The sequence below is a fragment of the Mustela erminea genome, chromosome 5 (genome assembly GCF_009829155.1).
Source record: "Mustela erminea isolate mMusErm1 chromosome 5, mMusErm1.Pri, whole genome shotgun sequence".
Taxonomy (NCBI): Eukaryota; Metazoa; Chordata; class Mammalia; order Carnivora; family Mustelidae; genus Mustela; species Mustela erminea.
Window position 1 is genome coordinate 137,202,888 of NC_045618.1, and position 12,407 is coordinate 137,215,294.

General features: G+C 43.0%; 1 protein-coding gene across 3 annotated transcripts in view; it reads left to right on the plus strand.

The window, feature by feature from the left end:
* Window positions 1-1,514: 1,514 nt before the first annotated feature.
* The window catches only part of PPP4R4 (protein phosphatase 4 regulatory subunit 4), a 103,655-nt gene continuing 92,762 nt past the window's right edge, over window positions 1,515-12,407 (plus strand). For 2 of the 3 annotated variants that reach the window (XM_032345143.1, XM_032345146.1), the window contains exons 1-2: window positions 1,529-1,831; window positions 3,260-3,333. In XM_032345143.1, the coding sequence (XP_032201034.1) occupies window positions 1,712-1,831; window positions 3,260-3,333 (194 nt within the window). In that variant the 5' untranslated portion in view covers window positions 1,529-1,711. Of the gene's footprint in view, window positions 1,832-3,259; window positions 3,334-12,407 lie in introns of all 3 variants that reach the window. The other variant, XM_032345148.1, reaches the window with a different exon arrangement.

Sequence of the window (12,407 nt, forward strand, 5' to 3'; positions counted from 1 at the left end):
ACTACTTTGGTGATATCAGAGTGATTTAAATTAGGACATCAGATAATGCCAAGTGTTAGCATATGAAGTGGGAAAATAGGAATCTTTCATTCTTCATGTACCACTGGTGGGAGGGCGAACTGAGAAAGCCACTCTAGAGGGCAGCTTGGCAGAGTAAAAACAAGCATTGCAGACTCCATGACCAGGCAATTGCATTTCTTTCTTATGGTCCATCAGGGACACGTCTAATCTCACTCCGGTGTTGTCTGTGGTTGCAAGGAACTGCTGGCAACCGAACTCTCCATTTTTTAAGGAATTGATAAGTAAAATGCGTTAGATGCACAAACTGAATGCTATTAGTGGTCAGGACTAATGAATACCTAGAATATATAGATCGCAGCCTAGATAAATCTCTAAGACGTTATGTTGAGGGAAAAACAAGAAACAGAACGAGTTCTTCGCACAGTGCCTTTCATGTGTTTTAAAAACAATACAGAAACTAGCAGTCTTTCTGGAGGATATACACATGTACTGGGAGAGAAGCATACAAGACAGGGTGCGCAAGGCCGGTAGAGAAACGAGACGGTGGGGAGGGAACGAGTGGAAAATAAAATAAAAATAAAATTAAAAAGAGCTCTTCTAGGAGCTGCAGAGTATGCTCAACATAACTTTTGTCCCTGAGGTCCAGAAAAATCGCCTCAATCCCCTTCGCATCGCTTCCTATTCTTAGCAGAATCGGATGCAAGCGACTCGGTGTGGCTGCCCAGAGCGGGCCTTTCTCTAAAAGGGACCTCCTCTCCCTTCATCCACCTCGCCAAGCACTTTGCTTCCTCGCACTTCTGGCAGTATGTCCCACAATCAAATCAAAACAAGCCCAGACTGCGATTCGAAGTGGCCTTACTTTTATTTCTCTAGGAAAATTCGATTGTTTAAGATCCAGTTTAAGTGTTTCCCCTCCGGGAGTCCTTTTCTGGCTGCAGCCTTATCCAAGTGCAAGCCCCTCCAGGACTGTATACCCACACACCCTTTCCCCTATTACCCGAGCACACCACGCAGTAATCGCTGATTGGGGGTACACATGCCTCCGCCGGGGATAAGGCTGTGCCAGGGTAGTCCCCACGTACACAGCTCGCCTGCTGGTGTGGGCAATTACGAATTTTCGTTACGAAGTTTCGTTATTACAGCAGGTTAAACACGACAGCAGCCCACCTCCCTCTCCTTCGCTTCCCCAGACATCGGTTCAGCCCTCCACTCCCGACCCCCGCCCCCAACCCCCGCCCCCAGCCCCGCCCCCAGCCCGCCTCCAGAAGCTGGGGGAGGCGGAAGGTTCTGCGCACGCGCCATGGGGCGGGGCGCGTTCGGCCGGGGGCGGGGCAAGGGGAGAGGAGGGCGCAGAGGGGCGGAGGGGGCAGCCACGGCGTGGCGCGGCAGTTGCGTCCGGCTCGCGTGCTCTCGGAGCCTGGGGGGGCGGGGCTGAGGCGGGCTTGTGGCACCTCCCCCGCCTCTGGCCCCGCCCCCGCAGGCCGCCCGCGCGCCTCGCCCCGCCCCCTCGCCTTACCCGCCCCGCCCCCCCACCGGCGGCCGCGCTCCTTCTCCCGCCGCCAGCTACCCTCCCGCCCGGCGCCCGCGGCCGAGAGCGGGAGAAAGTCCTGCCGGTGGGCGGCCGCGGGGCTGCGAGCGTCCGGCATCCCGGGGCCGCTCCGGCCCGGGCGGCGAGGGGGCCCGGCGGTCCATGCATCCGCCGCCGCCCGCCGCTGCCGCGATGGATTTCAGTCAGAACAGCCTGTTCGGCTACATGGAGGACCTGCAGGAGCTCACCATCATCGAGAGGCCGGTCCGCCGGAGCCTCAAGGTGCGCCCCGGGGAGGAGCAACTGTCCGCAGGGCGCCTGGCGACTGGCCCGGGCCCCGACCCCGTCGCGTCCCCTTCTCCTTCCCGAGGCGGCCCGGGACCCTCTCGGAGTCGGGCTGGACCCTCAGTCCTCCCGCGGTCGCCGTGTCACCCTAAGCCCGCCCCTGCTTCGACGCAGCTTCGGTTCTCCCAGCTCGGACCCCCATCCCCGAGGGACTGGCGCCTCGGACGCCCTGGGCCCCCTAGTCCCCCGGCCCAGCCCCGCACGGGCCCCTTCCCTAACCCGCCCCCAGGAACGGCCCGTCCAGCGTCGTCCCCCGAGGCGCCCCTCCTGGACGGCCGTGGCCCCTCTTCCTTCCGCCCTGCGGGAGCTGCCCCTCGAGGCCGCCGCCGCCTTGTCCCCTCCTGAGTGCCCCCCCACCCCTGGACCCCGTACCACTCCTCAGTCTACACAGCTCCGCCCCCACCCCCCTCTCGGAGACACCGCGGATCCCGCTTTCCCCTTCCTCCATCCGAGCAGCTCGGGTGCCTCTGCCCCCTCGTCCGCCAGGCCTCCCTTCACCTCCCACCCAGCACCCAGTCCCACTACGGGTTTTCAAAGCCCTCTCGACCCTTCACCCCCATCCTGAGTCACCGCACGTCCTTTCCTCCCAGTCCCTCCAGGACTCCAGCTGGGACCCTGATCCCCACTCCCCGCCTTGAGGGAGTCAACCTTCAGTTTGCTCCCCCACCCCGCAGAGTCATCTTCGTCCCAGCCTCCAGCCCTCACTGCCTGCAAACCTAGTTTTCGGACCACCCCCTCCCCCCGCCGTCCTCTCCAAAGCTCAGTTGAGCTCTTCTCACTCCCACCCGCCGCAATATCGCGAATCTTTGATTTCCTTCCAGCCCCAGAGTTTATTCCCTTCCCTTCCCCCACTCCACATTTCGTCTTTTTCATTCTCTCTCGGCTGCGGTTTGCCTCCACCCCCCCCCCCCCCCCTAGCATTTCCTGGGGTGGAAAATGCTGGAGAAACAGCCTTGGGGTATTAGAGATTTAAAAGTACGTACGTATGTATTTCATATGTGCATATAAAACCGAGTTCGGCAATATTCTGAAGCCACAATGTAATTCTCAAGCTAGAACAGTTTAAAAAAGAAAGAAAGAAAAAACAAAACAAAACAGAACCCCTCCAAACCCCCAGACTTTACCACCCCAACCCAGCAATTCGAGAAGGAGACCTCTGTGGTCGATTTATGTGGGTTGACCCCCACACAAATCGGCACCTCGAGTCCTCTTGATGAGTTTTCAGTGATACTGCTTAATTGTGAAACTTTTGCATTAGTCTCTACTCATATGGGGTTCCCGGAGGGTCACTGGGGGGCGGGTGGGGGTGGGGGTGGCAAGACTAATCCACGTTTGTATGCATAATTTGTATTTTACACTTGACAGACACCAGAAGAAATAGAAAGATTGACAGTTGATGAAGACCTCAGTGATATTGAAAGGGCTGTTTATCTGCTCAGGTATTGCTCCAAGTCTTTCTGTGAATTTGTTGCTCGTTCCCTGTGGCAGCATGGATGGACGCGTTGTGAAATGTTACGGTTATGTTCAGATTCACTGAACGGCTTGAACGGAGTACTTTGGCATGCACAGCACTTAATTATGTTGTAAGTTAAGATTTTGGTATGGACTTACATGTTTGAGAGCTGAAATCAAGTAAGACCACCAACTTAAAGAGTATTTCTAGCGGGAGGAGGAAGAGAACAGCAAAGGATTTGAATCGGATCTCATTCTTTTTTTTATTTTCCAGCTTTGATGGTTCTCCCTCAGATCAGCAAGTTTAGATGAGACTTAAGTTAATCATAGATTATGAACTGATAGGCTATTTACTACATGGAAAAACCCCACACACAAATCGAGTAGCTCAGTTTGTTGTTCAGGATATTCTGTTTATATTAGTTTTGCTATGTAAGCTTTGTAATTTTGTCTGAAAGATTTTAAATGTAATTGAGCCTACTGTCCTTTAATCTCACAGCTCTGCAGAACTGCTTAATGCAGGTGGTTATTGCAAATATTTATAAAATTTCTTTCAACTAAAAAAACCTTTAGATTTAACGTCTTAAAAGCTAATGCAGTGAACATTGATGAGCTTATCTGTGAAAATACTGCAGAGGCAGAAATTTTCCTAAAGTACTTCGTGTATGTTTGTTTTAAAATTTTTCTTTAACTTATAATCACATGCTTTTCCCTCTGGCCAATTAGTTTTTACTTTTGTTGTTTTAGAACAGATTTTGAGAACTGGTGTTATTTACCTACTGAGATATTTAGGTCAGCTCTGCCATTTTCAGGCGCTGGCAAGTTTCTTGTTCTCCTTTCTAACTTATAGGTCATGCTTCTAGTTCTGTGTTCTTCAGTGGAGGATCCTGTAAAAAAAAAAAAAATAAAAAACCCCTCCCCATGACTTCCATTCTCTTAATTATTTTTTAGCCTATTCATGGCTTTTTGGGTTTCTGTTCTTAGTTTAGTCAGAATTGTAGCATGCTTATAATTTAGACCATTCTAGTAATTCTATCACTTGAACATGTTTCTGGGTATTAGATCTTATGTTGGTGTTATTTACCCTCCTTTGGTGATCTTGGGTAGCATGCTATCATTATTTCTCCCTATCTGTTTTAAAAAAAACTTTTATTTATGTATAAATTAGTAATATGTTTTTGATGTTTACATAGAGAATAATTCAATGTTTAACCTCTTTTGTTATATTTGAAGTACTTTATTCCTTAGTAATTAACACGTCCAATATGGTGAACAATAGTTGTAAATTCTGCCTTTTCCCTGAGTTCTTTTGTTTGGAGTAGGTAGACAATTGATGAGAGTTTGGATAAGTTTCTTTTAATATACAGCAGTTAATAATTTGTAATAAGTTCCTACTGGATACTCCTACTGAATTCTCTTCTTTTGCATAAACTCTGGCTTACAATTAGGTAATGAAGAGTCTTGCTCTACTTACTTGTGACAGCAGATACCTTATTCTAGATATCAGTGACAAGACTTCTTTTTTAGGAGGGCTTACTTGTTTTCTATTTTGCTTTTATTGTTTGTTAGTGAACCGGGTCATCTAAGTTGTCTGTATTTGTCAGACACACAACACAATTTTCATCCTCTTCTGGAATTTACAAAGTCCTTCAGAGACAGATAGGTCCTCTCATTCTTAGACGGGAGTTTTCAAAGAGATCTGGTATCTTTTTGTGGCTCGTCTACCTTGAAGGAGGTTTGCAAGGTGACTCAGGAACACTAGTTTGGTTGTGTATGGGTTCTCTGGCGGAGTTCTTTGTATTCTCACCACCTCCTGGGGGAAAGGGAGATTTCACTTTTAGGCCAGCTTCTGCAGGGATAACATATGCACGCTGTCTGAAAGTTTCTTTCTTCCCTGGGATTCCAGGGAAGGTGTGGGAATGCCGTATAGATGGATTCCAAACTTGGCCTCTGTTGCAGACTCTTCTGCTATTTTATTTTGAGCCTTTTATTTTATTTTATTTTATTTATTTTTTTTAAAGTTTTTTTTATTTATTTGTCAGAGAGAGGGAAAGAGAGCGAGCACAGGCAGACAGAATGGCAGGCAGAGGCAGAGGGAGAAGTAGGCTCCCTGCCGAGCAAGGAGCCTGATGTGGGACTCGATCCCAGGACGCTGGGATCATGACCCGAGCCTAAGGCAGCTGCTTAACCAACTGAGCCACCCAGGCGTCCCAAGCCTTTTATTTTAAATGTACTTTGTTCCTTTTTTTTTTCTCATTGTACTTCCCAATGCTATGCTATAGAACCTCATACTGAGACCTGTTCCCCCGCCTTTTTTTTTTTAAGATTTTATTTATTTATTAGAAAGAGAGAGAGCATAGGATCGGGGTGGGGGGAGAAAGAGAGAAGAGGAACGGGGCCGGGGGAGAGGGACTGAGTATGGAGCACAGAGCCTGTGGAGTTAGGTCCCACGACCCTGAGATCATGACCTCAGCTGAAACCAAGAGTTTAATGTCAACCCACTGAGCCACCGAGGTGCCCCCTGCTTTTTTTTTTTCTTTGATTTTCAGATTGATTTTTGAATGCTTTGCCTTTTCTTTTGTATTGATTATTTAATATCCAGATTCCCCCCCATCTTTGAATGTCAGATTTGTCTCTTTAGTTTTCTTATTTTGTATAGTAAAACTCTTTTGGAATCTTAGGTTAAATTAGAATTCAGACAAATGTGTTTGCCACACACATGCTTTATCTCAGTGGAGGTTCTGATAGCATTTAAATTGAATCTAATATATAAAACATTATCTGTAGAGTACTGTCATCCAATGAAAAACTAATTACACAGTTCATTATCTCTCTCTAAAATATGGTGGATCAATTGTTAATGCAGTTTCCATAATTAAGGTTAGACCATTACGGTATTTGAAGACACGACACAGATGAATTTGTGGTTTTGCCTAAATACGATGCTGATACACCCATCTGTGGCATTTAGTGCTGAAGCAAGACAGCTTTCCTAATAGTTACAGCTGGTGGCTTTGTCAAAATCCGATCACATCATCTTTTTCCTGTTCTCTGTAATCTTTGTGATTTGGGCATATATTTTAGGAATGTACTGAAAATATGTGAATATTTTGTTAGAGAAGAGCCCTAAGTTTGTTAACTTAGGGTTAAGTTATTAGGTTAAGTCTTTAGGTTAAGTTATTAGGTTTCGTCTTCACTTACATATTTCTAATTGCCTACCACATACATTCCAGAAACTTGGCACAAGGGACTCTATCTTAGCCATGCAGTGTGATGTTCCCTCAGGCCCTCAACATTTTTTTTTTTTTAATGACTCGATTGAGATGTAGTTCATTTGCCGTACGCCTCACCCATTTAAAGTGTGCAGTTCAGTGGATTTTCGCGTGTTCACAGAGTTGTGCAACCATCGCCACAATCAATTTGAGAACATTTTCATCATCCCCCAAAGAAACCCTGTACCTATAAGCAGTCACTCCTCACTTCTTTCCGCCCCTTCCAGCCTTTGGGAATCATTAGTCTACTTCCCTGTCTCTATGGATTTGCTTATTCTCTGGACATTTCATGTAAATGACATTATACAATATGTGGCCTTTTGTGACTGACTTTTTTCATTTAGCATAATGTTCTCAAGGCTCACCCATGTTGTAGCAGGTGTCAGTCCTTTTTATTGTTGAATAGTATTACGTGGTGTGGTGTGGGTATATCCCATTTTGCTTATTCATTCATCAGTTGATGGACACTTACTTGGCTTGTTTCCACTTACTTAGTCCTTTACTTTTTGAAGCCGTCCTGCTGGCCTCTTCACTGTTACTCATATTCATTGTGTCACCTCTGCTTTTCCCTTACCTCTTACCTTACCTATGCTTTTCCCTGTCCTGGAGGAGCTTTCATTACACCTGTTCAGCATTCTCCATCACCAGGATCCAGCTATGATCTTGCATCTTTCATAAAGCCCTTCTGAACTGCTGAAGCCACATGAGCTGCTCCCATATCACTTATGGATGGCCTCCCTCAAGAAGGGATTAATCACTACAATGTATTTCTTAACTGTGTGTGCACAGGCTCATTTTCTTTCATTGTAAGCTCCTGGAGGGCAAGCATCCCTTATGTTGTTGCTGTTTTGGTCTTCCTTGTTTTGTGCTGTGATATAAGCATATACCTCTTCTAAAGTATATTATTTAATTTTTTTTAAAGATTTTATTTATTTATTTGACAGAGAGAGATCACAAGTAGACAGAGAGGCAGGCAGAGAGAGAGAGGGAAGCAGGCTCCCCGCTGAGCAGAGAGCCCGATGCGGGACCTGATCCCAGGACCCTGAGATCATGACCTGAGCCGAAGGCAGCGGCTCAACCCCCTGAGCCACCCAGGCGCCCTATTATTTAATTTTAGATGACCAAAATGCTAGATGAGTTAAGATACTTCTGATTTTTTTTTTTTTTTTTTTTTTTTTTTTTGGTATTATAGGATATAGAATCAGACATTTAGGTCATAGCTTATTCTACTCATTATTATCTATGTGATTATTATCTAATAACCACACATTATTTATGGTGGTTAAGCTCTCTCTTTTCATCTGTAAAATGGAAATAGCAATACCTGTTTCCTAGGGTTGTATTATGATTGGAGCCCTAACCCAGAATAGGTGCCCAATTAATGTTAATTTCCTTCTGTCTCTTTTCCCCGTCACTACTTCTTTGTTACTTAGGTTCTCAGGTTACATTTCAAACTTTTAAAAGAAGATAACAATATTAATTTTGCCTCCCAAGAATTTAGTAAAGCAACTGGGAAATAAAATATGTCACCTGAAGTTTATGAAAGATACCTATTAACTTCCTTTTCTAATAGTATCTATCAGAAACCAGAATCTTCACAAATAATAATTAAGCATTTTTAAGCTTGAGTTTTACAGATTTATATTTTCTTACCAAATGACCTTATCTTAAGTAGTATTTTCTCTTAACGTTATGTAAGCATTTTGTGGATTGGTTAGTGTTAACCTCACTTTTATGTCTATTACTTTCATCGTCACTTTACACTATGGATTTTTTTAAAAGAGTTATTTATTTATTTTAGAGAGATAGAGAACTTACAAGAGAGGGAGCACATGAGTCTGCATGAGCCGGGTGAGGGGCAGAAGGAGAGGGAGAGGCAGAGAATCCCAAGCAGACTCCTCACTGAGGGCAGAGCCCAGCACAGGGCTTGGTCCCAGGACCCTGAGATCATGACCTGAGCCAAAGACAGATGCTCAATGACTGAGCCACCCACATGCCCCCCAGAAGAGCCTCTTTAATCCCTCACAAGTGGAATGGATAGTTGGTTAGTTCATCCTAAAAAAATTGGTCAGCATGGGGAATCATAAAAATGATGCCTACATTCAACATTTTATTTTAGTGTATAAAGAAATGGATTTGTTTGCCACTCTTTTGTTGTAGGTCCACTGCCTTTTCTTGGAGTATAGGTCTGCTGATTACAGTTCAGGATCTGCTTTCTTGCACTGATTACCCCCGTAATGCACTTGTAATGTCAAGTTTATGTTTCTTTAAAGCTGAGTGAGCATTTGAAGATGGCTTAGGAAGCTTTTGGAAAGCATGGTCTTAGAATTTTGTGATTTTCTACTCATCTTTTACAAGTTGTCTAGTTCTTCCTATTTCAATAGCAATTTTCTTTGGTAAGTTGTCTTGACTGAGTGTTTCTAAACCTCCAGTTTACCCTTCATAGAAATAACTCTCTTTTTGCATTATATGTTTCTGCAGTATTTAATTAAATATGTAATTGCAGTAGCCAGGGAAATTGGGATTAACTGGTCTGAGAACAAATGCAGCCGACTCTTCATTATAAATCCGCTAGAGTGGAAGCCTGTGAACATTCTAGAAAGTAGCCTGTTAGCTATGAGCTTTCAGTCTGCCTTTGGCAAGGAACTGGAGAGTGTTGTTTAGTTGGAAGAGTCCTTTAATACCGTGTTGAGAGAGGTATTATCCTTTTTCAGAGCACGCACTATGGTGACCTTTCTTCGTCCTTTGTTATCCATGATATTTCTCTCTTGTTTCTGCATTGAGTTTGAACCACGGTCTGGTCTGTTATTCCTTTACTTTTGTATACTTAAGAAAAAAAAATAATGAATCAGGAATCTCAGGTGAAGAGTCCCTTCCTTCCCCTCCCCCCTCCTCCCCTTCCCTCCCTTCCGTTCCTTCCCTTTCCTCTTCCTTCCTTCCTTCCTTCCTTCCTTTTGTGGCAGGAAGATGGAGGAGCAGAGGGGAAGGGAGAGAATCTTAAGCAGGCTTCATGCCCAGTGTGGGGCTTAGTCTCCAGGACCCTGAGATCATGACCTGAGCCGAAATAAAAAACCAGATGCTTAACTGACTGAGCCACTTAGGTTCCCCAAAGAGACATATTTTTTATTTTTTTGAAACAAGCTTTTTGAACATCTGCAGAAATGTGCACAAACCCTAAATATATAGCTTGTTGAATTTTCATGAGTAAACACACCCATGTAATCAGCACAAAACTTAAGAAATAGAACACAGTCTCCTGTATTACTCTAGTACCTCCCTCGTACCCCTGTCCAGTTCCTCCTGCTCCCTGCAAAGGGTAACGGCCATCCTGACTTTTAACATCATAGATTAATTTACTTGATTTTGAACTTTGTAGAGTAGGAACCATGGAATGTACTGTTTTGTGCTTAGCTTTTATTGAACCTTTTCAAAAAGAGATTGGTCCATATTGTTGCATGGAGAAATAGATCATTCATTTTTTTTGCTGTATAGTATTCCATTATAAGTCACAATTTATTCTTTCTATTGTTGATGGACATTCAGCTTTTTCCAGTTTTTTGCTGTTATAAATAATGCTGCTAGGAACATTCATGTACAAGTCTTTTGATAAATATGTGTGTGCATTTCTTTTAGTTAAACTCATAAAGTAGAATTATTGGTCATTAGTATATGCATATGTCTGGCTTAAAAGATATGGCTAAACAATTTTCCAAATTGTGCCAACTTAAACTGCTATCTGCAGTGTATGAGTGGTCCAGCCCTTATTTTTAAGGAAACAAAGGGACAAACCTTCTAGGATGTAAATTTCCTAGCATATTTATAAGGAACTGCCTACTAATAGCCTGAAGAGGTTTCTCTTTTCTGGTGCTGGATTTACTTATACCATTGAACGTTTTTATTTTCCTATAAGAATGTTCCCAATGAGAGGTCCCATTTAAAAAAAAAAAAAATTGCCCAAATTATCTTACTTGGTGAAGGTGATGCTTGAATGACTTGCCTTTCTACAGAGAACTAGGAAGCACCTCCATTTTCATGTTTTAAGATAGAGGGACTAGTGTTTCACATATAAAGAGCAGTATATAATGGATTCCAGTTGTATATCTTACATTATTGCTCAGGCTAAGTTACTTAAGTCCTTGGCAAACCTCGAATTCCCTGTTTTGGAAAAGTACTAGGTCACTGATTATAAGGGGTTTGGTGGTTATTTCCACCTCCCTTTCCTTGCTTTTTGTAATGAGCGTAACAATGGCATCTGCTTCTTTTTTCTTATTTACTGAAGCCTCAGAAGGCTCTCTCTGTGACATCAGTAGAAAGCAGAATGCTCTCATGGGATCTGTACGAAAAGCTTAACAAAGAGTAAACTATTTTCATCAATGTAAAAGTGACCCATATCTTGTCATTGGAAAGTTCTGAGCTTACTAATGACACAATTATGAGAGATTTGGGCAGTTCTTATCTTGTTAAGTATAGTTGGAGATATTAATAATGGAAAAGATTGGTAATGCAACTAATAGTTACTTTAGAATAAATCTTATAAGTTAAAGCTAAAAAGTATGGAATATTTATTGAGTACTTTTATGTGTTAGGCATCACCTGGGGAACAAATGACATTGTATCAGCAGGTACTTTTGTTCAAGGAAGTACCTGTTGAAAGAAGTAAAAGCATTTTTCTTAGAGTTCAGTAGAATAGAGTTCATCCCTGGTTAACAAGTGTGTTGGATGTTGAGACGGCAGGACATTGTGTCAAAAATACTTTGTATTAAGACAAACCCAGATTTATTCTTAGAGACTGGGACTCACTCATTTAATTAGTGAGACACCTTGGGGAAGTTGCTTAGCTTCTTTGAGTTCAAGCCTCCTTTTCTAAAATGGAAATAATAATACCTAGAGTAAAGAAAAGTAAGATTGGAGGAGATGTATGTGGAAGGCACAGTGCTTGGTGCAGGGTTATGTTTAGGGAAGGATAGTTGTTATTGGTCTTTTTAAATTTTATTTTTATTTATTTATTTTTAAATTAAAATTAAATTAATTAACATATAATTTATAATTTGTTTCAGGGTTTATTGGTCTTTTTAATCACCTGTTTGTAATTTAGAATTTATTTTATAGGTCTATGTATAGAATGTATGGGAAAATTCCCATCTGGAAACTTCCTGTAGTTGTAAAGTTTTCTCTCCAGATGGTGCCTCTTTGCAATTAATCTTCCACTGTGACCCTAGGCAACCAGTGATCTGCTTTTTGTCACTATAGATTGGTTTTTCCTGTTCTAGAATGTAGACATACTTTTTCATATCTCTTGGATGAATGCCTAAAAATAGAATGCTGGGTTATGTGGTAAATTTATATGGTTTTTCATTTTTTATAGTTTTCTTGAGGTATAGCTGATATTCACTGAACTGCATTTAATTGTATGATTTGATAAGTTTTGACATATATATGTATATATAATATATATATGTGTATATATATATATCTCCACACACACACCCATAAAGCTATCATCACAACTCAGATAATGAGCATATCCATCACCCTCAAAAGTAACTTTGTAGGGGCACCAGTGTGGCTCAGTGGATTAAGCATCTGCCTTCGGCTCAGGTCATGATCTCAGGGTCCTGGAATTGAGTCCTGTATCGGGTTCTTTGCTCAGCAGGGAGCCTGCTGCCCTCTCTCCCTCTGCCTGCCGCTCTGCCTACTTGTGATCTCTCTGTCAAATAAATAAATAAAATCTTAAAAAAAGTAACTTTGTGTCCCTTTTTAATATCCTCTCCCTTTCCTCTGATCTCCCA